General features: G+C 37.4%; 1 protein-coding gene across 1 annotated transcript in view; it reads right to left on the bottom strand.

Annotated features, from left to right (window-relative positions):
* Window positions 1-27,340, bottom strand: part of LOC150084879 (endoribonuclease Dicer-like) — a 203,658-nt gene that overhangs the window by 122,696 nt on the left and 53,622 nt on the right. The window contains exons 3-5 of the mRNA XM_090376377.1: window positions 25,935-26,097; window positions 9,921-11,362; window positions 665-816 (exon numbers count right to left, since the gene is read on the bottom strand). Of these exons, the coding sequence (XP_090232503.1) occupies window positions 665-816; window positions 9,921-11,362; window positions 25,935-26,097 (1,757 nt within the window). The remainder of the gene's footprint in view (window positions 1-664; window positions 817-9,920; window positions 11,363-25,934; window positions 26,098-27,340) is intronic.

Genomic DNA, 27,340 nt, shown 5'->3' with positions numbered 1-27,340 from the left:
GCCCACCCACCGAGGAGAAGCTAACAAGCTTTGAAATGGTGCCGTCTGGGTGGTAGTATCCGCTGAGAATAAGTAACAGTAGTCGTCTCCACTGGTGAAGTGTTACTTATTCAAGGTAGTACAATGAGAATAGGTAACAACAATCTTCTCTACTGAGAAAGTGTAAGTGTTGCCTATTCGAGGAATTTATATTTATGAGGTTTCGAGTAGTGTGAAATGAAGGCGTAACTGTCCCTTTCTTCCTTCGATGGCATTTCTTCCTCTTCCTCTCCTAATATCACCTTCCTACATCTTTTTTGCTTTCCTAAGTCTAATAGGGATAGTATGAGGATAACAGATATCTTTATCCCATACCACATTTCAAACAGTACTGTCTGGGTGGTGGTGTCCACTGAGAATAAGTAACAGTAGTCTTCTCAAGGTAGTACAATATCATGGCAACTCGTTGTGGCATTCACAATATGAGATATAACCAAAATGATGCCAATTTAATTACTTAATTTAACTACTTTGGTAGATGGCTACATTAAAATGATGCTTTTGCACTAACCTATAAGTTAGTCATAACAAATAATATTAAATATGATTGCGTCCAGTTTTAAAACAACAGTAAGTTTAGATTACATACAAAAATTATGGCACTCTATAAATATATAAGACTTACCAATTTATCACAGAAATTGCAGAAGTCATTGTAATACGAGGTGCACCATCTTCTTTAACTGGCATATATGGAGGAAGAAGCGAATCTGCTACAAGAGTTTCATTCTCATCTCCAGCTGGATTTATCCTATTCTTACATTTTTCCAAGAGCATCTATATTAAAGTTGTAAGCCATTATAAAAGAAACCATGATAAAAAATCAATTTTAAACAATAAAATAAATTATAAATAATATTTATATAAATCACACCATCTATCATGGAATAAGGAAAAAAACACTACACTCTAGACCTAAAAAATTCACAAATTAGTGTCCTAGAATATGAATTGGGATGTGATCCACTTTTAGGTAGATTTGTTTATATGCATAAAGCACCTTCACAACATCTATTCATCAAATAACAACTTATTCCAGTGGAGAGATTTTTGTGAGCTCTTATATTTGGCTGTTTTAGAAATATTTGTCAAGCCAAATTTAATTAAAACTGAATGCTATTATTTCTTTTATAAAAAATCACACAAGCTATTCATATCCTGTATACTGAAACCGAAGCAATGGATATTATATTGCCATGCAGTTATTAGAGAAATGAATGGGCAATATGGCAGATTACAGAAAATAATGACATTGGTTTATGCTGTGTGCATATGAAAGTCGAAGACTCGTTTTTGTTACCAGCTTATTAAATTAAATCATGAATTACAGTAGACTGTCAAAATAACAGCACCCCAAAAAATGGAACATTTGAGCTAATGGCACATTGAGATTGGATGTTTACAGAAGTAGAAGGGAATCACTAAAAAAGAGAAGAATGATGATGATCAGCTCAGATGGGTGTGCCAAGCCCATACTCACCAGATGTGAGCCCCTGGGGTAAAATCAGAAAATATGTTGACCTGTCAATAAATCAACATTAAAAACTGCTTCAAAAAGCTGATGCAGCCCATTTTGTATATCTCAGCATAACAAAATGAGTAAACTGTGCAAAACTACTTGATCCAAAACCTTTTTTTTTATTAGTAGTAGTAGCAGCAGCAGCACATGATGCAAGAAAGCAAGCTTATATAGCATCAGCAAAAAAACCCCTTCCATATTAGCATTAACAATAGCAGTGGCATATGATGCAAGAAAGTAAGCTTATACAGCATCAGCCAAAAAAAAAAAAAAAAAAACCTTCCCATTTTGAAAACCTATCGATTCGCTGCAAAAGTTTGTCTAGTTCTTCTTTGAATTTATTTAAGCTATCAACTTCCACGACAGATGGAAGTTTGTTCCAGCAATCAACCACCCACTGTCTAAAGGCAAATTTCTGCACATCTATTCTACAATTGTCTTTGCTCAATTTGAATTCATGCCCCCTCAGGCACAGAATCTGAACAAAAGGAAGAATACCATTGGCACTGAGCTTGCTCAAACCATTCAAGGCCTTATACACCTCAATCAGATCACCTTGCAGGTACCTAGTCTCCAGACACTGCAATTTGCAGGACTTAAGCCTTTATTGGTAACAGCAACCCTCTGTTCCCCTCAACAATTTCATTGCCCTTCTCTGTACTCATTCCTGCAGTTCTCCATCCTTACTAAAATGAGGTATCTAGACCTGAATGCAGTACTCAAGGTGTGACCTGACCATTGTCTTAAACGAAGGGATAGTCACCTTTTTATTGCTGCTAGCAAAATTCACCTGTCCATCCCCTCCAATCCAATAAATTCTCTAGTTCTTCACTGAATTTATTCAAGCTATCAATTTCCATAACAACCTTTAGAAATTTGCTCCAACAATCAACTAATCACTAACTGAAGGCAAACCTCTGCACATCTATCCTGCATCTATCCTTCCTCAATTTGAATTTATGCCCTCTCATATATATATAGTCTGAGCAAGAGGACGAAAAAGGCAGCAGCATTAAGCTTGCTCAATCCATTAAAAGCCCTAAACATCTGAATCAAATTACCTCAGTACCTAGACTCCAAACACTTTTTTTGGCAGTAAATGAATTGAATATTTATATTAATGTATTTTATAAAATTAAAGATACTGTTTATCACTTACCTTAATACTAAATTATTAAGCAACTGTTTGAAATTGTTTGAAAAATTGTTATTGGCAAAAACCTTAAAAATGTACTTCAATTCAACTTAATCCAGCTTCATATGACACTCAGTTTCATTTATTTTAGCCATACTTGAATGTTTATGAAAGAATTAATAAAGCTAATTTTACATGATTATCAGTCAACCTATTAACTGAACTTTGATTAAAATTAAAGCACTTTATTATTATTATATATTATTTCTCCCTGATTGGGGGATTCCACTCCGTAATGGGTACTGCTACCAAGTACACAGGGTGGTTGTAATGTTTGGTGTTACTGTTGGTTGAGGAAATCTCTGACTATCCTGCAGATGTTCAGGATTGCGACTTTCTGGAGTTCCTTGTAGGTGTTCTCTGGGAGACCTATTGCTGCTAGACTGCTATGTAGAGTCTTTGGCACCATACCGTTAGTTGATACGATGATCGGGATGGTCGATACTTCTTGCATATGCTACATCTCCTTGACCTCGTGTCTCAGGTGCGTGTACTTCCTAATTTTTTCCTCATGGGTTTTCTGGACATTGTTAGTGTTGGGCGCTGCTATGTCAATCAGGTAGGTAGCCTTTTCCATCTTGTCCACAAAGGTTATGTCCGGTCTGTTGTGCGGAATGGTCTTATCCGTTATTATGGTGTGGTCACAGTACAGCTTGTGGGTTCTAGTCTCTAGTACTGCCTAAGGTTAGTACTTGTAGTATGGTACACTTTCTTTGATCAACTGGTATTTCCTTGCTAGCTTCTGATGTATTATCCTGGCTACCTGGTCATGTCTATGAGTGTACTCAGTCTGGGGTGATCACCTTGCACCCCGCGGTGATGTGTTGGATCGTTTCTGAGGCCAGGTGGCATCGTCGACATGTGTCATCTGACATTCCGAGCTCCTTTGAAATGTATTTTCTATAGTTTCTGGTGTTGATTACCTGGTCTTGGATGGCCAGCATGAATCCTTCAGTTTTGGGAAAGAGCGTCCTGCTTGTAGCCATGCATTGGAAGTAATGTTATTGATGTGATCTTGATGGAGGTCACTGTAGTGTCTGCCGTGGAATGTCTTCTTTGCCCATTTTTCTAACTTTGTTTCTTGTGCCATCTAGATGAGAGGGGGTTCCTTGCTTAGGTTGTACCACTTATCTATCCTCCTTATGGCCTGGTGGAGTGGTGCTGTGTTGTTCTTGAAGGAATCCTTCAGGTTAACTATCGCTGTTTTCTGTTTTCTGTTGCTCTATCAGGTCTATCAGGCCCCTTCTTCCCTCTTTCCGAGCTATTGTTAGTCTCTCCTGCTGACTTCAGGTGGTGTTGGCAGCTCTTGGTCATCATTATTCTTGTCCTTTGCATGATATCTTCTAGCTCCATGTTAGTCCAATCTATGACCCCAAGGTGTATGTTAGTATTGGAGCTGCATAGGTGTTTATGGCTTTAACTGTGTTCCCTCCGTTCAATTTTGCTTTCAGCAGGCTTCTGAGTCTCTGATGATATTTTTCGGTCAAGCATTTCTTGATTTCCTTATGCTCTAACTGCTGAGCCTGCATCATCCCTAGGTATTTGTAGGTCTCTCCTTCTATCATAGCTTCGGTCTCTTTACCAGTCAGCAGCTGGTAGTTTCGGCCAACTAATTTTCACTGGTGCAATGCGTGGGTCTTGCATTTGTCTAGACCAAATTCCATCCTGATGTCCTTGCTGAATTCTTCGGTGATCTGGAGTAGTTGCTGGAGTTGCTTCTCGGTTGCCATGTAGAACTTGATGTCATCCATGTACATCAGGTGGGTAAAGGGTGTACAGGTTCTTTCTTCGAGGTCATATCCATACTTGTTGCCGCTGAGCATGGTGGATAGCGGGTTGAGTGCTATCCAGAACCACAGTGGGCTCAGAGCATCTCCCTGAAAGATTCCTCTTCTGATGGAGATTGGTGTGGTTGTGATGTTCTCAACCTTAATGGTAGTACTCCATTTCACCATTGTTTCTCCTAGGAAGTTTGTCATCGGATTGAATTTGTAGATGTTCAGCACCTCTATTAACCAGGCCGACCGGGCTAGCCAGGTAGGTAAACTGCCTGCCTGGCAACCCAAAGGTCGCGGGTTCGATTCCCGCCTCAGGCTTGGATCACAGTAAAATACAAAAACTTTGGGAGGTGCAATATGGCCATAGAAGCTGATGCGCTAACAAAAAAAAAATAATAATATATAAAATAATAATCTATTAGCCAGCTATGAGGCACGGAGTCGAAGGCCTTGCAGTAATCGACGTAGGCCGTGTATATGTTGTGGTGCTTCTTGCAGGCTTGCTCCATAACTGCAGCATCTACAGTTAATTGCTCCTTGCATCCTTTGCTCCTCCGCTTGCATCGTTTCTGCTGTTCGGCCATTATATTCTGACTCTCTAAGTGGTCAGATATCTTTTTGGTTATGCAGCTGGTCAGGATCTTGTACATCATTGGGAGACAGGTGATTGGTCTGTATTTTACCATGTTTCTTGTATCTTCATCTTTAGGCTTCAGATATGTGACTCCTTCCGTGAGAAACTTCGGGATTATCTCTGTGTGCCTTATCATTCAAGTGAACTGCTTTGCTAGGTGCTTGTATGTACAGGTGAGCTTCTTGTACCAGTAGTTGTGGATGTTATCAATTCCTGGGGTTCGACAGTTGTGGGTGTTCCTGACTGACTGTTTTACTTCTCAAATCTCCCACTCTCTCATCTCTTGTATGCCCTTGGTTTTCTTCCGTTCTACTTCTATCCAGGGTGTTCTACTGTTATGTCTTACTTCACTGCTCCAGATATTTCCCCAGAACTCTTTGATCGTCTTCTTCTCGGGTGGTCCATTTCCTGCTTTCTCATCTTCATTCAGTTTCCTGTAGAAGGCTCTTTGGTCCTCATCAAAGATTTGGTTGTTTATTTTCCTCTGGGAGCTCTCTTTGTATTGGTGTAGTCTCTTGTGAGTGCGAGGAGGTTCTGCTTCAGTGTGTCCTAGTATTCTCCTATTCTCTGATTTCTGGTCTCATGTTTGCTGTGGATGCTGTCTCTCTTGAGGATGCTCTTCACCTTTCCAATCAATTTCTTACTTCTATTACCCTGTTGGTACTGGGTTAACTGACCTATCTTGACTCTTAATTCTTCTATCTTCTGCTGAAGTCTTCTTTCCCAAGCTGGCGGTTCCTTCTGTTTTCAGTTCTTCTGCTGCTGGTGTCTCGTTTCTTTTCCATTAATCCTAGTAGCTGCTATGGCAGCACAGTATACGGCTGTGTGGATAGTCTCCAGCATTGCACCATTGTTGTCAAGGTAATGTGGCATTATTTGCCGATTGAGGTGGTCTGTTACTCTCCACAGGATTTTATTCGGCTTCTGCTTAGGTATCACATGGGTTCTTGTGGGGACCATTCCTTCAAATTCTGATAGGACCTTCTTCCACTCGTCTTCTATTCTGGATATCATGACTTCGTCTCTTTCCACTTCAGCTACTCTGGGTTATATTTCTTCTTGCTGTTCCTCCTCTGGTTCCATATTGACCATGTTCTTTCTGCTTTGTAGTTGATTGCTGACATCCTGCTTGATTTTTCCAAGATGGCAGGGGCTATTAGGTTCTTCGTGATGATGGTCCTTCTTTGGTCTGCTAATCGCTGTTCGGTGACCTGAATATCTGGGTATCGTTCCAACCACTTGGTATGTAGTCATGACCTGTACATTGTCATATCAGTCTCTAGCCTAGTTATTTCATAGTATGCTCGCATGATGTACGTATTCATTTCAATGCTCCACTTCATGCGTTGGCGTTTTCTTCCTTCCTGGGTGATCACTAGCACAGTTGCGCAGGAAGCACTTCCAGTTGGTGGAGCTGGATGGTCTTGCTCTTCTCTTGTGGTAGCCTTACAGGGGACAGTGCAACTTATTATTATTATTATTAGCCATATAGTGCAAGGTAGCCTGAGGCTTATGCTGCACCAGCCAAAAAAAATTCCCTGAGTTACCTGGGAAAAATTCCTGAGAGAGAGAGAGAGAGGAATCATCAAGAAATGATGATATCCAGCTTAGGACCCTGGGTGTGTCAAGCCCATACTCGCCAGATATGAGCCCCTGGGGGCTTTAATGTCAGTTTCCAACTACTTTGGTCCTTGAGGCTGTTGCAGACATTCTCTTAGATATGCCAAGCTGTGCTTGCTACCTGGAAGTTTAAAATGCTAGTGGAACTGATATTCAGGTGACACTTGGTTGCAATAGTGCAGCCCCAGGGTGCCCACCAGTGATAGGCCAATGAGCCTTTAAATGGTGCCATCTGGGTGATGGTATCCACCAAGAATAAGTAACATTAGTCTTCTCCATTTGTGAAGCATTATTTATTTGAGGTAGTGCAATATCATAGCAACTTGCGAAAGTTTTCATAATATGAGATATAATTAAAACAATGCCAATTTATTTACTTTAGTAGTTCACTATGTACAAAAATGATACAATAGCACTAACCTGTTTTCTGGTGAACTTACACATAGTTTGAGGCTTTAGCCAAAAAATGCCTTAGTCTATTTCATACAAACTGTATTTAGTCAGATGTCACAATAAATTCTTTGTGTTATATTTGCTGATGTACTTTTCTCTACTATAAATTAATAATACTAAGGGATGAAAAAATCAGTTAAGAAATATGAATTAAATAACAATTTGAAATCTGTGTAATATAAATATTCATATATTTATTTGTGTTATATATATGCATAGCTTAAAATCTGAGAAAATGTGAGGGTAGGAGTCAAACTGTTGTAATGTCAAAATAGTAATTTATATAAAAAAATAAGCACAGTAAATACTAATATTATAAAAAACAAAAAAGTAGAGTAGAACGTCAGTTATCCGGAATAATTTGAAAGACTGATTTTTCTTCTTTTTTTATTAATGGTAGTATTTGAGACAAACGTTTATTATGTTATGAGAGAATTTCTGTCTGTTATTTTTTACGTCGTATATCTGGTGAAATTTTGGATTGGGACTAATGGGCTTTCTCGAAAACCATGAGTGATAGAGTTTAGTCATTCACTTCAGTGAACCCAATTTTCCATGACATATTTTGTTCTCTTCATTTCATATTATGTTTAGTTTAGCTCCAGATTCGGTAAGAATAATATCGGCCCGAAACTGTACGATTTGCTATTTTTCTCAGTTTTTTTGCGATAAAATGTACATGAAAAGAAAACATGTAGTTTTAACATTGCAACAAAAAATGGAAATTATTAATAGAATTAGAAATGGCGAAAATTTAGGAAATCTCAGCAAAGAGTTTAATGTGGGGAATTCAACAATTTTCATCAAAGTCAAGAAAAATTCCAATGCTATATCACAATTTGTGTCGATTATGGATAGTGAAGGAGGATCTGGCAGAAAAGAGACGACGTTGAAACCTGAAAATGCCACTTTAGAGAGTGCACTTTATTTGTGGTTTCTTCAGAAGCAAAGTTTAGGTGAGTCAGTGTCTGGACCAATGTTGTGTGAAAAAGCATTCAATTTTAATTGAAAATTAAGAGGTAATGAAGATTTTAATGAAAGCACAGGTTGGCTGAAAAACTTTAAATTGAGATATGGTATACGTGAATTAGTTATTCAAGGTGAGAAACTTTCTGTAGAAGAATCAGCAGTGGCATCCTTTAAAAGTAAGTTTGCTTCAGTTATAGCAAATTACAAGAAAGAAAACATTTATAATGTTGACAAGATGGGCTTATTATGACTTATTATGGGCTTATTACAAGATGGGCATTACCGAGAAAAACCCTAGCCACTAAAAGAGAAATGTCTGCATCAGGTTTTAAGATGAGAAAACAGCAAGTTACAATTGCTATGTGTGAAAATGCTACTGGGCTGCACAGATTGCCTATGCTCCTTATCAGTAAATTGAAAAAACCGAGAGCATTTAAAAATCTTTCTAATTTTCCTGTTTTGTATAAAAATCAGGAAAATGCCTGAATGGATGTTTCTTTTTTCCGAGACTGGTTTATATTTTTTTTTTTTTATTCCTTCAATTAAAAAAAAAAGACAGAAAAACCACAAAAAACTGGGAAAGTTTTACTTCTAGTGTATTAGATATGCACCTTCCCATCCATGTGAGATGATGTTAACAGCATTGATTAAAATTTTGAAGTTTTATTTTTCATTCAGCCTTTCGACCAAGGCATTATTGAGACTTTTAAAAGGTTTTACAGAAAAAGGTTATTATGACATTTGCTTCTACCCAATGAAGATTCAGAAGGTATGGTAACATTTTGTTTTATAAAAATTTGAACATTTTGGAATAAGTTTTTATGATTGCTGAAGCATGGTACGATGTTTCTGAACTACACTTGCCTGTGGATGGCAAAAAATCTGGCCAGAGGCTGATTCAGAACAACATATAGTGAGAATATTCAACAGAACTCATTCCCGAAAGAAGAATTTGTTAAAATTCTTTCCATCATTCCTGGATGTGAGGATTGTGATGAAAAAGACATTGACGAATGGCTTTTATCGGATGCCCCCTGAGCGAAAGCTTCAAATGTTATCAGATGATGAAATTGTCTCTGCTCATTTGAAAGAAGAAACTTCTGGGGATTATATTGAAGAAGAGGAAAGAGAAGTTCCCATCGAAGAAAATTCAATGCCAACAAGTAGGGAAGTTATTATGGTATTAGAAACAGTACGGAAATGAGCAGAAAACCAGAAAAAATGTGATATAACCAAATTGATATTGTTAAGGAACTTGAGATATTTAGCAGCAAAAGAAAAGGTCACAACAAACGAAACAAAAACACGATCGAACATTACTTTAAATTTTTTCCACATAAAATTTGTAGTAAAATACCTATCCAAATATACATACATATGCAAATATGTGAATTTATCTATAGGTTATTATTATTATTTTTAATTAAATAAATTCGTTTTTTTTCATGCTATTTAAAATCTTTTTCTTTACCATAATACATTTTAACAGAATTTATTTAAATTTTCCTTATGTTCGATTATCCGGAAGGTGTCTGACATTAACTAATTAATCTGGATAACGGATGCTCTACTGTAATTCAGAAGCATTTTTAAACAATATCAATAAAAAGTACAACATATATTTATTAAAAAATATGAAACTGCTGAGAGAATAAGGACTTAAATTCTTTATTATTAATAATAATAAAAAAAATAATAATAAATTCTCATTACCTTTTCTGTGAACACAAAGTTATAAACATCATTAATGACTGCAGTTTTATCAGTACAGCAAGCCATTAGAATAAAAGTAGAGTCTGGAACTCTAGCTCTACCTTTAGACTGAATATAGGATCTAAACTCTTCAGGAAAATCAAACCTTATAACTAAATTGCACTGTCGAATATTTAAACCTTCTTCTAAAACAGAAGTAGCAACCATAACATTGCATTCCTTTTTCTGAAACTTCTGAATAATCCTTTTTTGAGTTTTAAATGTCATTTTATGATTATAAATGTTTTCATGGGCTTTTTTGTTGCTATGACCAACAACAAAACATGATTTGATAAATTCATATTCTGAATAATGTTTGCTGATTTTATTTAGCCACACATTGAGTATATAGGCAGTAAAACGTTTTTTAACAAAAATTAAGGCACACAATGAATGAGGACATAAAATTTTATCCTCTTCAGTGGTTGACTTTTGCAGAGGCTCTGCAAACACTTGAAATTTATTCTGATTACCATATTTTATATAAGTGGCCTTTAAAATTTCCAAAAGTTTCAACAACTGATGAGGCGTAGATGTTAGTAGGGTATCTAATTGTCCTGTTTTACAAATAGAATTTTCTTCAAATATGTTACAAATTTTATTAAAAAGATCTTTCAGCTCTTCTAAATAAAACTTTATCTCCCATTTCATTTCCATGCTTAAAATGCGGTTAATGTTACATAAATGTGTTTGTGCAGTATAATATAAACAAACTGGTCCCAGATTATTTAATGCAGTGCACATATTATTCAAATACTTTTTGGGATTACCTAAATAATCATTTATTTCACAAGGCCCAAAATTCTCAATGGCATCAAAATACAATTTATCAAAATATTTCCTTTGCTTGAAAGAAAATGCTCCAATTTTTCTGTGTATAACTGAAATAAGTTTATTTACACTGTCATCAGGACTATATGGCTTATAATAAACTAAGAACATGTTTGGTTTTGTTCCATACTGATTGGACAAATCAATGTTGGAAGTTTCAACATGTGCTTTTAATATTGTTTCCAATTCTTTTAATTCCTCTATAATTTTTTGTTCTAGTACTGCAGATTTACATTTAGAGTTCAAAATTGATGCACTCAGTCCTAATATTTTTGGCTGTTTCTCTTGAGGGCAAGTATCAAAGCACTTCATTATTTCAACATATGCGTGATTCTTAACAGCTCGATGGCATTCATCAAAAATCAAAAGATGAATTCGGGATAGTGGAATAAAACCATGATGCAAAATTCTCTTGCATATATCTGCTGTCATTACCAGAACTTGATATTCACTAAATTCTTTCTTCCAAGTATCACTGTTCCATGTATCAACACCCATTTCACCACAGTAGCCTTGAACTTTTAAGTGAGTATGAATTTTAAGAACTTCTGTTTGTTGAAACACCAATGGAACTAGAAAATAAAAGAAAAAATGTAAATAATAGTTTTCTTTAAATAAATAAGAACCAACACAAATTACAGAAACAAATATTTCTTGCCCACCAATTTTCTTACTTTGGAATAAACTATTATTTTCCTTAATCAGTTATAACTTTCAATATAACAAATGTACCTAGTTATGAAACTTAAGGCAACTGCCATTAATGGTCAACAAATATTTAATGATTCTATAGAGGCAGTATTAGGTGGGTTGGAAAACTGCTAGCTTGGGAGAATTCACAGACTAATAGATTAACAGTAGATACAGGTAGAGGTGAAAGTGATTCTTGCACTGATTCTATTGGAATGAGCAACAGCCTAGAAAGCAAGGTGCTGGAGATTTCCAGGACTGCTGGGAGTCATCATGGAACAAGTAAATACATGGGCTACATTAGGATAACTATAGGTAAAAACAAGTGCATATATATTTGCATGTACACTAATGCTAGGAGTTTAGTAAATAAATTTGATGAATTTGAGGTGCTGATCAAGACATCAAAGTCATATATTGTTGGAATTACAGAGATGTGGTGTCACACAGATATAAGGAATGCAGAATTAGAACCTGGGGAGTACAATGTGTACAGAAAGGATAGACAGGATAGGAAGGGAGGGAGGAGGGGTTATACTGTTAGTTAAGAAAAACGTAAATTCTAAAGAAGTGCATTCAGTTGACATGGGTGCAGGACCGTACTTATACTTCTTGGGGCCCGAGGTGCTAAGCTCTTGCAGGGCCTCCTTTAAAGTTACAAATGAGTCCAAAAAAAAAATTTGCATATATAAATATAATCAGAAAAAAATTACAAACAAAAATGTTGTAAATACTGTGAAATATAATGAATGGTACTGAATTAAACTCTGTGTCATGCATTGTTCGCACCTCTGGCCTTTAGGCGATAGAGCTGCTGCTGTAGAATGCATGAATTAAGGAGTAAAGGGACATTCCACAATTTACCGTGTCCGTAACAAATTTACAACCAACTCTCACATAATGCACCAAGAATTTGTGCTGATCCACTGCTTTTTTGTGTTCATAGCCAGTGGAAAAGATTAAGACATATTCCTGATGCAGAAAATATGCAGTGGTCAACCTGTGTTCTAATGTTACACCCTATTAGAGAATTAGAAGAGAGTAATTTTCCTTTATTCTGGAAATTAATCTGTTCTTTTGCAGAAATGAGTCATGCACACCTCAGTAAATTTGACCTGTCTCTGTTTACATTGTAAGTACAAGTGGGCCCTATTTTACATCAGGGCATTAAAAAAAGAAATCACTTTTAAAATTTTAGATTACAGAGGCCATGCGAGGCCCTCCCTCTATGGCAAGGCCTGAGGCTAGCACCTCATATGCCTGTTCATAAGTACGACCCTGCATGGGTTAACAGTGAAATGTTGAGTCAGTCTGGTGTGACTTAAGCAGTAGGAAAGCAAAATCGAGAGTAGGAGTATGCTACAGGCCTAATGACTCTGATGAGTACAGTGAACAACTGTACAGGGAAACAGAGTGGGCCAGTAAATCAGACTGTTTTATAATGGGCGATTTTAACTTCCCAGATACTGACTGGAATTGTGGGTTGGTCACTCACACACTAGAAAGGCTTTTGTGGATTTACTGGATGACTGTTTTCTATAGCAGCATGTTCGAGAGGCAATTAGAGGGAGTAATATGCTTGATCTGATTATCAACAGTGATTCTTCATGCATTAAAAATCTGCAGATAAAGGAAACACTAGGTAGCAGTGATCACAGTGTGCTGATGTGGGATTTACTCAAAGATGTAACTACCATAAGGGGTAAAAGGGAAAGGTCCCACTGTATAGAAATTCTATACAGTGGGACCAACTGATGATATTACCAACAGCAAATTCTAAATGGGAAGCATTCAAGGAGGTAATCTCAGAAGCTACAAGGCTTTTCGTCCAACCAAGAAATACTGTTCAAGGTTTAGGCCTAAATGGATGACAGCTCTTGGCAAAGGCAAAAAATGCAAGGGATACATATAAATTATCAGGTGACACATAAGCTAGTCTGTAATAAAGTCACAAAGGAATTTAAGCAAGCGAAGACAGATTATGAGAAATCTTTGGTAAAGGATGCAAAGAAAAACAGCAAAGACTTCTTTACTTATGTAAACTCTAGAAGGAAGGGGATGAATCAGATTGGTCCACTTATATCGATCATTCGATTGTTGATGAGGTGGCTGACAAACTGAGTGAGTATTTTGCATCTACATTCACACAAGAAAGTCTGTAGGGATGTAGGGAAGTGGAGGCCAAAAGCTTATCTAACTCTAGCATGGAGCCAGGGCCGCGTTAATGCTACGGCCAAACCAGCCATGACTGGGAGCCTTACCCAAAGGGGGTGGGGGTTTCAGTGCAAATATTTTTTTGAGTACTGATAAAAATTTCTAATTATAATAAGACAACAAAACATGTAATATAAAAGAATACTTAACTTGTTAAGTGTTTAAATTTTATTCTTATACTTTTTTATTGTACAATAAATAAGTTAAAAGTTTCTATTAAAATGTTTGTTCTTGTTATTTGGTTTTTAGGAGCATTAGCAACTAAGGCTATATTGCTCCAGGGATATGCGGTGGTCATTCCCTGACCTTTCCGCATGAGCTCGAACCCCGGTCTAATCAAAAAGCATGTGCTATGCACTGCTGCTCCTACCCACCTGGCTACGGAGGCGCTTTTTTATTAGTACTTTATTTTTGAAGTCAAAAAACATAAAAAATTTGACCTCTTATTTTATTTTATTTTTTTGTAAATCCCAAACACGAGAGGTATTAGAACCTATAGTACTTTATACCGTGGTTGGGCTGGAGGTTGAGAAGACAAAAGAAGATATTTGTTGACATTGGACTTGAACTTCTGTAGACTGTAATTTTCAGGAAATACGTATGAAGGAAGATTTTTCCAGAAAAGGGCAGTTGAATGAATAAACGAGGAAGATGAAAAGTTGGTTCTGTGATTGACATTGAAGTGGACAGTAAATGAATGTTGGCTGGTTACGGCACATATTCGGACTGTTTTGAAAGAGAGAGCGGGAATTATAGAAGCCAATTCAGAAGAACAGTGCCCATGGAAGTATCTGTAGAAGAGGCATGCAGCAGAAACAGTACGTCTATGAGACAACGAGTGCAGAGACTCTGTTAGAGATGAATCTTTAATTAACCTAACTGCCCTCTTTGGAATGGAATCAAGAAGCCTGAGAGAGGTTTTGGGGGCAGAACCCCAGATGTGGGAACAGTATTCCATGGCAGGGTGGATTTGCGATTTATACAGAGTGAGCAGCTGTTTGGAAGAAAAGTAATGCCGAGAGCGAAAGAGAAAACCAAGTTTTTTAGATGCAGAGGAAGAAATATTTGTAATGTGCTTGTGCCAAAACAGATTAGAAGTCAGGGTAATCCCCAAAAGAGATGTATCATTTTGCCTAGAAATCGGAGTGTCACCAAAGATAAGCATACGAGCAGAAGAATACTTTTTGCCAGGTATAAGAGACGACTGGGTTTTAGAAGGGTTGAAATCAACTAAGTTGTCTTTGCCCCACTGGAGAATTACCTGAAGATTGGCATTTAAGGAATTGATAGCAAATTTTCGAGAGTTGTAGTTGATTGAGCACGGCAACGTTTCTCAAAATGGAAAGTGGAATGCAATGTGCTATCATCGGCAAAACTATGGAGAGGATTTCCAGTTAATCGAAGAAGGTCATTAATATACAAGAAAATAGTGGGTGGAAAAAACTGAACCTTGGGGGGACACCGGCATTAATGTTGAAATCAGAAGACAGAGAGCCATCTACCATCACCATCAGTGAGTGATCAGAGAGAAAATTGGATAACCAATTACAAAAAACAGTTGGTAAACCATAAGATGGAACGTTGTTTAGAAGACCTTTATGCCAAACACGATCGGAAGCCTTTGAGATGTTAAGAGCAACTGCTTGTGTTTCACCTTACTTTTCCATTGAATTTGTCCATTAATGGGTAACATAAGCCAGAATATCACCAGTGGATCGACACTGACGGAATCCATACCGGCGATCGTTGAGCAGACGGAAGGTTTCTAGGTAGTTTAAGAGTTGGCGTTAATAGATTTCTCCATTACTTTAGAAAGAGTAGAAGTAATTGCAATGGGATGATAATTGGATGGGAGGAATTTGTCGCCCTTTTTATGAACTGGCTGGATATGCGCAAATTTCCAAGCAGAAGGAAAAACACCTTTGGAATAAGAAAGTGAAAAAAAACGGCAAAGAATAGGAGTAAGTTCAGGAGCACAGGTTTTGAGAACAAGTGGAGAAATACCATCGGGACCTGGAGCTTTCTTAGCATCAAGATTCGTCAAAATCCTTTTCACATCCTTTTGACGGAAGACCACAGAAAGTATTGAACGGAGCATATTGGGAATGGTGGGAGGTGTTTTACCAAGATCATTAATACATGAGCTGGAAGAAAAATGGGATGCTAGCAGGTCAGCTTTATCCTTGGCTGAAGTGACAACAGAATCATCCGGTTTGGAAAGAGGTGGGAGCAGAGATGGGCAAAAGTTGCGGCCAATGTCTTTGGCAAGAGACCAGAATGCTCAGCTACCATTAGGGCAAGAAGCAAGTTTTCTACTCTTAGCCTGTTCAAACTATAGTTTGGATTGATTAATAACTGCTTTACAACTGTTTCGAGCTTTGGTGTAGGCAGAAAATGATACTGAAGAATTAGAAACAAGCCAATTACGATATGCAACATTTTTCTCTTGAACAGCCTTAGCACATTTATTGGAAAACCAAGGTTTAGATAAAGGATGAGATTTTAAAGTGGAGTGTGGGATAAAGGATTCCATTCCTGCAAGAATAATTTCACTGACACGATCTAAGCAAATGTTGACATCAGAAGTTTTGAAAAAGTAAACTGACAAAGGAAAAGAAATCTCTCAAGTCATCCCATTTTGCATTCTTGTAATGTCAAACAACACGAGGTTGGGAATAGCCATGAGATAAAGGCTGCATTGGAGAAGAGACAATCACCAAGTTATGATCTGAAGTGCCTAAAGGACATCTGACTTCGACCGTGTACATAGAAGGGTTGTTTGTGAGAAAAAGATCAAGCTTGTTGGCTGTATGGTTAGGATTGTCCGGTATTCTTGTAGGTAAATGAACAATTTGTGCAAGGTGATTAGTAATTGCAAAAGTCTCAGCATCTCGAACAGCTAGGTCGATGTGACTAGAAAACGGAAGCCAGCTGGAGTTGTGAACACAATAAAATCACCAAGGAAAATTACCTCACTGTTAGGAAAGTTTGACTGGAGAAAGTCAAGTTGCAAAGAGAGGAAGTCAAAGAGCTCCAAGTGATTAGTGGAGTTGGGAGAACGGCAGAGACAACAGATGAATTTGACACAATGAGGTAGAGAGATTTTAAGCCAGAGAAGATCAAAGAGAGGAGATTCCAAATTACCAAGTCTCTGACAGGGAATATCAGAACGGACATATGCACAAGTACCACCTTTAAGGCGAAAGGAATCATACAGCAAATAATTTGGACATCTGAGATGAGCAGTAGTTGAATCAACTGATAACTGAGATTCAGTCAGAAAAAGTACATGGGGTTTGGAAGACTGCAAGTGGAAATGGATATCACTGAGATTAGAATTGAGACCACGTATATTTGTGAAATGAAATAGGAAGTGCTTGGGAGGTTTAGATCTTTTCGCAGATAAGCTTGCTCTATTAGTTTGACAATTCATGGTGTATTCTATAGTAAGAAAAAGTGGGTGGGACGTGCTGTATGAAGTAATGAAATTTTTGGATATGGCATACACATGGTAAGAATATACCCAGATTCTTGACATAACGTGGCTTCGACAATGCGCCCCACATACACACCACTCGGACTCTCTCCAGTCACTATCAGGCAGAGTAGAAGTAGCGAGATTATACACTAGCTGATCCGGAAGCCTCCTAGAGAGTTACCAATAGATTCGGTCTGATGTACTAACTAGCGGCCGGTCTGCGAACACCATTTTAGAGCTGTACCCTCAAAATGTAAGGAATATTGGATCTCACCACGATGTTCATCATAATCTGAAAAGTTATCAATAATACTGCATGATGGAAGAGATAGGGAAGGGTTGACTGGAACTTACCTCTAGCGACTAAACATGAGTTCCGCCATTTCAAGCCTCCAATAAGCAAAGTGGTGGTATTGCACTGGTTGATGAGAGTTATCTACCACCTAGTATTGCCTGGTAACATAGAGGGGTGGTATTCCTCCACGTGGTGTGGGCACCACACCTCGACCCCTCCTTACATTGGTTCACAACTGGGTGGTCACCCACCATGTACTTGTGCATGGGTCACCACCAAATACGGAGGATGCGGAAAGGTCAAGGGAATGACCACCGCATATTCCCGGAGCAATATGGCCTTAGTTGCTAATGCTCCTAAAAACCAAACAAACAAACAAAAACAACAACAACTTGTGCATGGAGGTTATACCCAGGATTAATAACAATGCCACCATCGTGAAGGTACAAGCAGAGGATTTGGCTGTCACAGACCGTCTGGACATCGCCGAAATTGGGTCCACTTGATTTGAGTGTCACCCGAATATCAGTTCCATCAGCGTGTTAGACTTCCAGGTAGCAAGTACTGCTTGTCTGGCATATCTGAGGGAATGTCTGTGACAACTTCAAGGACCATTTTACATTTATATCAAGGAATTATTATTCACAATGTAAATATAAAAACCTACGTAGCATTTTTTATTTATATGTATGTGCGATATATACGTATATATATGTGTGTGTGTGTATATATGTTTTTCTTTTAATGGTGTTTTGACATATAAGTATTATTGTGCATACAAATCTGGTAATCAAGTTAGCCCAAGAAGGTTATCTTAATTCAGCATGGCCTATACATATTAATTTTAAGAAGTATATTACTATATGATAATGAATTTTTCATCACACTTTACTGATGAATTTTTATTACCTTCAGCTAAAATTATATTAAAACTAATGGTTATGTTTATGTCAATACTAATTTTGAATAACAATACATTTACATATATTATAATATTATTATATATAGTACATTCCATCACATGGCCATCAATCCCCTACATCTTCGGGGGCTTTGAGTGGATTGACAGCCCATTTGATGTAATGTCTCATACCTACCCGTTTCTGTTGTCCCTATACCAGTTTTGCCATTTTTGCTATATTAATTTAACTTTCAATTTCACTTTTTAAATTTAATATATTTCATTTACTTTAGTTTAAATATTTTTATAATCATTCTCTACAGCAAACTGTGATAGGGGACACAGAGCCCAACGGGTAAGTATCCGATCTTGTGAAGGCTCTTACCCTCTGCTACTGTTCTGATGAAGTTGTAGATTAGAAAGAGGTTATTTTCTGCCTTCTAATTGTTATATAGGTAGTGAAGCTTATTATTGCGCAGTCGCACTTACTTTATACTGTGTCGTGATGGTGCATTAGCCTCAGGCCCTGACATCCCATGCTAATGTCTGATGTGGGGGGGCGGTTTTCTTTGGTTGTTGGGTGGTTGAATTTCTGTTAATTCCATAAGTAATATGCCAACGTTGGATTTTAAGTTTGTCTTATCAAATTGTATTTATATGAGTATTTACATTTGCTTTTACCTTTGTATTTACATATGCTTTTACTGTTATTTGTACATTTGTTTCTGCCTTACCTCGGACTGATCTAACCTCGGATCTAACTGATTATGCATACTAATAATAATATATATATTAAATTGGCCTCAAATTTAAATATGGCCAGTGGCCTATTTCATTATTAATCCAGCCCTGCATGAAGCTAAATGATTTTGTAATGACTGAAAGCAAAGTGGAGGAGAAAGTGCTGAAGATTCCATCCACCTGGAGTGGATGGGATCTATCCAGTTATATTAAAGGAAGAAGCAAAGGAAGTAAGAAAACCCTTAGCCATAAAGATGAAAGCTTCTTTGGACTCAGGAGAAGTCCCCATGGACTGGAGATGTGCAAACGTGTCCCCAGTTCACAAAGGGAGATCAAAGGGTGACATGAGCAATTACAGACCAGTTAGTTTAACTTCTGTTCTGGGGAAAATAATGTAGTCACCGATTAAAGAAACACTGCAGGATTATCTAGACAAGACTGCAGTTATAGTTCAGACATAGCATGGGTTTGTTAAGGGGAAGTCTTGTCTGACAAATTTAATTGGATATTACGATGTGGTTACAAAGAAACTGGATGCAAAAAATAATTTTGATATCATATACTTGGATTTCAGGAAAGCTTTTGACACTGTTGTGCATGGAAGACTACTGTACAAATTGGAGCAGAATGGTATTAAGGGTAAGTTGCTACAATGGATAAAAGGATGGTTGAGTGGGAGAAGACTAATCAATGGACACTGCTCTTTGTGGACTAATGTTATTAGTGGAGTCCCACAGGGTTCGGTGTTGGGTCCACTGTTGTTTTGTATATTTATCAATGATATTGATGAAGGTATATCAGGCTTAGTGTCAAAGTTTGCAGATGATACAAAGGTTGGCAGGGTTGTTAATGACAGTAATGAAAGTACACTACTGCAACAGGATCTAGAAAAGTTGAGCAGATGGGCTGGGAGATGGCAAATGAAGTTTAATATTGACAAATGTAAAGTACTGGATATGGGTAGCAGTAGCCCCAGAGTAATGTACCAACTGTGTGGTAGTACACTCAGGGTAGTGGAGAATGAAAAGGACCTGGGGGTTAACTGTGGAGTCGGATATGAAGTTTTCTGAGCAGTGCAGACAGGCTGCAAGAGTGGCTCATGGTGTCTTGTCAAGGATATACAGGAATTTTTCTAGCAGGGATAAGGAGGTGATTATCCATTTGTATAAGGCAGTGGTCAGGCCACACCTTGAGTACTACATACAGGTAAAGTACTGCAAACAGTTTTTTTTTTTCTTTTCTTTTACTAAAATCACAAAGCTATTTCATTTTGTTCAATTTCTGACTAGAGGACAATCACTTTTAGGTTATAAAATGTTTTGTATCAATGAACTAATTTCTTATTCTTATCTATGAAAAGAAGCAAAGTTGTTGATCACGACATCTCTAACATCACATTTAATTTGGGGAAAAAAAAAAAAAAAAAAAAAAAAAAGAAGATTTTGGTGTTATCATGAAACTGCTAACTAAGCAAAGAAGTCATCTGAACTGAACATACAAGAAAGGTCAGAAACAAAAAAGGTAATCTGAGCTTAAATAATATAAAGAAAATAGAAAATGGCATATTTATTTCCTATCCAAGGTAATTATGCTGGCATTAAATTAAACTTCCATTGCTAACATGGTGTCCGATTGGCACGACTTTTTTAAATTGTTCTGCAATTTCTTTAAATTTGTAAATGAAGTCAAATCCTCCTATGTAGTTTTGTTCACTAATATTCTCCAACTAGTTATACAGTATTTTCTGTTTTCATTTTGATATACCATCAATTATGAAACACTCAATTTTTGCTTGCTGTTTAACTGATGCCAGGTGAACAAAAGCATCTACCTTTCTTTTAGGCAACTCCTACTTTGTTGTATAGTTTTAATTTTGCTGGCTAAATGAGAACAGCTGACAAAAATACAGACATTCACATTGCGTCTGGGTTTCAATCCAATATTTCATTTTTGTTCAATATTTTTTAATTGGGTTTAACAAATCATAATTAATAGATCACTGTTTTCAATTAAGTAAAAATTCTAAAAAATACTTTTTATAATTAAAACAAAAAGGTGGATCACACAGATGCCACACAAGTAATCTTGTTAAATTTGAGAGTGCAAGTGATGCAAAGTTAACAAATTGAAAACCAACATGCTATTTATTGCATTCCGAATGTAATTTAATCTTAAATTACCATTCAGTTTCTGACATTTCTTGTATGTTCAGATGATTCTTTGCTTAGTTAACAACTGCATCATCACTTAAAAATATATAGTATAATATGCATCACTGCATTTAGCATTCTATTAGATAGTGTAGTTAGTATTGACAATTAATTAATTAAATTTATTGATCTTATTAATTTAAAATATCATGCCCCAGCTTAGAGCAGCAAAGCAACGGGCACAAAATGGCAGGAGTGTAGTGACTCAGGGAAGAACTGGGGGGGGGGGGTGATTCTCCAATGCATCACAGCCTAAAAAAATGTGCAACTTGTGAAATGTTTGCCGAAATCTCTGGAACAGAACATGATCTAGCCAAGGAGGATGTCTTTGTGTGTGCCAGGTGCAGAGAGAGTGTCTAGAAATTAGGCGTCAACCCAGCATTCTAATGGGCATCTATGAGAGCTTGGGGTGTAGGGTAGATGCCCTCAAATAAATTAATATGAGGGGCCTGTCAAGCTCTCGGCTGCCCAACTCAACGCCAGACAATTAATTAATCCTCCTGGGCATCAGGCAACACAGCGGCAATCTCCAAGGCAGAATGCGCTGGTCCCAAAGGAACTAGTTATTGTTGGTGACTCTATTGTCAGGGAGATGGGAATATATTGTGTAAAAGGATAGATGGAATAGGACCAGGGTATGCCTGCCAGGGGCAAAAGTTGGTGACATTGTGAAGCACATATATCATCTTTTAAGGGCACAAAGGGTGATATTGTTGTACACTTTGGCACCAATTACATTAAGAGTAGGAGATCTGCAGATTTACTTAACAAGTACATGTCAATGTTGCAAAAAACTCGTGAGTTAGGATTAAATTTGAAAGGGTCTGCAATTCTGCCCAGACACGACAGGAGGGAGTACATGATGAGAGCCTTGTCAATCAATTTGTCCCTGGAGGGAATGTGCAAAGCTCAAGGGGTAGAATTTTTTTCAGCGTGGTCTGTGCTTGTTAACAGGAGAGACTGCTTGTACAGGGATGGGATACACTTAAATAGAAAGGATGCAAGAATATTTGCTGATGCTATCGAGGCAGTGTTAGGTGGGTCGGAAAACTGCTAACTTGGGGGGATTCACAGACTAAAAGGTTAAAAGTAGCCACAGGCAGAGTTGTGAAGGTGATTCTTGCACTACTTCTATTAGAATAAGCAGCAGCCTGGAGCAAGGGGTGCTAGGGTTTCAGGAACTGATGGCAGTCATCGTGAAACAGGTGGGTACATGGGATGTGTTAGGGTAACTAAGAATAAAAATAGGTGCCTGTAGACTTCAATGTATACCAGTGCTAAAAGTATAGTAAATAAATTTGATGAATTTGAAGTGTTGGTCAAGTCATCAAAAGCGGATATTGTTGGGATATCAGAAATGTGGTGTCACACAAATATTAGGTATGCAGAATTGGAATTTGGGGAGTACAATGTGTACAGAAAGGACACACAGGATAGGAAGGGAGTTATGCTGTTATATGGGTGTTATGCTGTTAATTAATAAAAACATAAAATCAAAAGAGATGCATCCAGTTGATATAGATGAACAGAGCATTGTTGGGTCAGTTTGGTGCGACATAAGCACTGCGAAAGCAAAAATAAGAGTAGCAGTGTGTTACAGGCCTAATGACTGAAATGAGTACAATGAACAATGTACAGAGAAATAGAGTGGGATAGAAAATCAGAATGCCTTATAATGGGGAATTTTAACATCCCAGATATTGACTGGAACTTGTGGTTTGGTCACTCGCACACTAGTAAGATTTTTTGTGAATTTATTGGATGACTGTTTTGTGAAGCAGCATGTTTGAGAGGCAACCAGAGAGGATAATACTCTTGATCTGGTTATCAGCAGTGATCATTTGTGTATGAATAATTTGCAGATAAAGGAACCACTAGGTGGCAGTAATCACAGTGTACTGATGTGGGATTTACTTAAAGATATAATTACCATCAGGGGTAAAGAAAAGGGGTTTTGCTTCCGTATAGGTGACTACAGTTGTCTCAGACAGTTTTTAAATTCTGTACAGTGGGATCAACTAATGATGTTACCAACAGCAAATTCTAAGTGGGAAGCATTCAAGGAATTAATTGTGGAAGCTACTAAAAGTTTCATACCTATGAAGAAATATTGTTCAAGGTTTTGGCCTAAATGTCTGTCAAATGAACTAATGAGACTCATGGCAGAGAAAAAAAATGCATGGGATGCATATAAATTATCAGGCGACACAGAAGCCTATGGCAGATATCTGTAATCAAGTCAGAAAGGAGGTTAGGCAGGCAAAGGCAGATTACGAGAAATCTTTGGCAAAGGATGCTAAGAAAAACAGCAAGGATTTCTTTACTTATATAAACTCTAAAAGGAAGGAGATGAATCTGATTGGTCCACCATATCGATGGTTTGACTATTGATAATCCTGTTCAGATAGCAAACAAACTGAATGAGTATTTTGCATCTACATTCACACATGAGGAATTATTAAGAATTAAAAATGCCAGAAGGTTATCAAATTGTAGCAGGGTGCTTAATGATTAGTAATAACTGAGAGCAAAGTGGAGGGAAAATTGTTGAAGTTAAACATAAGAAAAGCACCTGGGGTGGTGGAATCTATCCAGTTATATTAAAGGAGGCGGCAAAGGAAGTAAGCAAATGCTTAGCCATAATTATGAGAGCATCCTTGGACTCAGGGGAGGTCCCCACCGACTGGAGATGTGCAAATGTATCCCCAATTCACAAAGGGGGATCGAAGGGTGACACGAGTAATTACAGACCAGTTAGTTTAACTTCTGTTCCAGGTAAAATAATGTAGTCACTGGTTAAAGATGCATTGCTGGATCATATAGACAAGACTGCAGCAATAATTCAGACACTGCATGGGTTTGTTAAGGGAGTCTTGTCTGACAAATTTGATTGGATATTATGATGTGGTTACAAAGGAACTGGATGCAAAAAATAATTTTGATATCATATACTTGGATTTCCGGAAAGCTTTTGACACTGTTTTGCATGGAAGACTACTGTATAAATTGGAGCAGAATGGTATTAAGGGTAAGTTGCTACAATGGATAAAAGGATGGTTGAGTGGGAGAAGACAGAGGGTGGTAATCAATGGGCATTGCTCTTCGTGGACTAATGTTATTAGTGGAGTCCCACAGCGTTTGGTGTTGGGTCCACTGTTGTTTTGTATATTTATCAATGATATTGATGAAGGTATATCAGGCTTAGTGTTAAGGTTTGCAGATGATACAAAGGTTGGCAGGGTTGATAAGGACAGTAATGGCAGTGCACTACTGCAACAGGATCTAGAAAATTTTGGAAGATGGGCTGAGAAGTGGCAACTGAATTTTAACATTGACAAATGCAAAGTATTGTATATGGGTAGAAATAACCCCAGAGGAACGTATCAACTATGTGATACTACACTTAGGGTTGTATAAAATGAAAAAGACCTGGGTGTAATTGTGCAGTCAGATATGAAGTTTTTTGAGCAATGCAGACAGGCTGCCAGAGCAGGTCATGGGGTTTTGTCAATAATATACAGGAATTTTGCTCGCAGGGAAAAGGAGGTGATTGTCCCTCTATATAAGGCAATGGTCAGGCCACGCCTTGAGTATTGTGTACAGGTCTGGAGGCCTCGTTTAAGAAGGATGTAGATTTGCTTGAGCATGTACAGAGTGAGGGGAATGAAGGGATCCTCTTACCAACAGAGGCTTAAGTTCTGCAAATTGCAGCAGCTGGAGACTAGGCACCTGCGAGGATCTGATTGAGGTGTATTGCGTTGAGCCTTGAATGGGTTGAGTATGCTGAATTCTGATGGGATTTTTCCATTTGTTCAGATTATGAACCTAAGGGGGCATAATTTCAAATTGAGAAAATACAGATGTAGAATATATGTGCGGAAATTTGCCTTTAGCTGGTGGGTGGTTAATTGCTGGAATAAACTTCCATCTGTCGTTGTGGAAGTTGATAGGTTAAATAAATTTAAGGAGGAACTGGACAGGCATTTGGAGGGAATGGTGTGATATTTTTTTTTTGGCTGATGCTGCATAAGCTCATACACTTGCTTTCTTGCATCGCATGCCACTATCACTACTACTACTGCTACTCTAAAATATTTTTTTCAATACGTTGCAAATATAGGATATACCAGCTGGGCAGGTTATTTCTAGATGGTTTGTTGCTATTTTACAGTTAACAACACATTGCTCACTCCCTCAAAAATTATAATAAATTCACCAGTAGATTTTCACAAATAACAGTAAATGGGGACATGTTGTGAGCTTTCAGATCCAGCTGATATTCCCTATCATCCCCCACCAATCTGAAACAAAACCAAAAGAAACCTGGCCAAACATCTTGACATGAACAAACCAACTGGTTACCCTATGCATTTTTTCATATAAGGCATCCTCTACCTCATAGAGCTGACCATAGACAACTCATACTTTAAATTCAATTTGATATATACTTCCACTATTAGAAATTCACTATAAGGTGATCATCGACATTTGGTAAATTCACTCATGGAAGAATTAAAAAAACTAACTATTAATTTAATGAAAAGCATATAAAAGATTATCACTATGCAAAAAAATTAAAATGTATAAAATAATATTAGGAGAACATAAACTATACCTGTAGGAACTAGAAAAAAGGTTCTTTTTCCACCTTTATCATATGGAACTTTCAAGTCTTTGGAGGTTTCCTGTATTAACATAACAGCTATATATGTTTTACCAGTACCTGTACCCAAAAACACTAAAGTATTCCTTTCCATTGCCATTTCTAAAAGTTCAGTCTGTATAAACAAAAATGGACGAGTTCAAATTATATTTACATATATTAAACACACATGTTAGTAAAACAGTTTAGTGCTAAATAACCTTCCATTCAAAAACTATGTAAGGAAGAAATATACTGCTTTTCTTAAGTTTTAATAAATAACTTAGTATCAATGCTAATATATATATAGAAAAGGTTAAAACTTATTTCAAACTGATAATATTACTATTTATTTTATTTTATCTACAGAATTGAAAACATTATGGATTTTGAAAACAAGCACATTTCACAAACACATAAAACATATCATTAATAACTGCATACAAATTCTTAGAATTCCTCAAAACATACTTCAAGATCCTACACTCTGATTAGTTTTTACTAGTGTCAATTCCATTGGAAGTCCACAGATTATATGAACTGTGTTTGACATCAGAGCAAATGATATTAAGCAATAATGATAAGCACTAATTAGGAGACCGGCAGAATTACTTTACAAGTATAGGTTACTGTTGAAAAAAAGCCATGAATTAGGGTTGAATTTGAAAGTGTCTGCAATTCTGCCCATACACGATTGGAGGGAGTATATGATGAGAGCCTTGTCGATCAATTCGGCCCTGGAAAGATTGTGCAAGGCTCAAGGGGTAGACTTTTTTTTAAGCCTGGTCTGTACTTGTTAACAGGAGAGACTGCTTCTACAGGGATGGGAATATTTGCTGATGCTATCGAGGCAGTGTTAGATGGATCGGAAAACTGCTAGCTTGGAGGGATAAAAGGACTAATAGATTAACAGTAGCCACTGGCAGAGGTGAAAGTGATTCTTGCACTGCTTCTATTGGAATGAGCAGAAGCCTGAAACATGAGATGCAGGATATTTCAGAGACTGGTGGGAGTCATTGTGGTACAAGTAAACAGATGGGTTGTGTTAGGGCAGCTAAGAATAGAAACAGGTGCATGTATACTTGCGTGTACACCAATGCTAGGAGTTTGGTAAATAAATTTAATGAATTTGAGGTATTGCTCAAAGCATCAAAGGCGGATATTGTTTGGATATCAGAGACGTGGTGTCACACAGAAATAAGAAATGCAGAACTGGAATTTGGGGAGTACAACATCTACAGAAAGGAGAGACAGGATAGGAAAGGAGGAGGGGTTATGGTATTAGTTAAGAAACACATAAAATCCAAGGAACTGAAGCCAGTCGACATCGCTGGACAGTGCAGTGTCGAGTCAGTTTGGTGTGACATAAGCATTGGGAG

Source organism: Mastigoproctus giganteus, chromosome 6, assembly GCF_048544385.1.
Source record: "Mastigoproctus giganteus isolate SK-2022 chromosome 6, ASM4854438v1, whole genome shotgun sequence".
NCBI lineage: Eukaryota > Metazoa > Arthropoda > Arachnida > Uropygi > Thelyphonidae > Mastigoproctus > Mastigoproctus giganteus.
The sequence above is the reverse complement of the archived record's forward strand: the minus strand, read 5'-3'. Positions and strand labels throughout refer to the sequence as shown.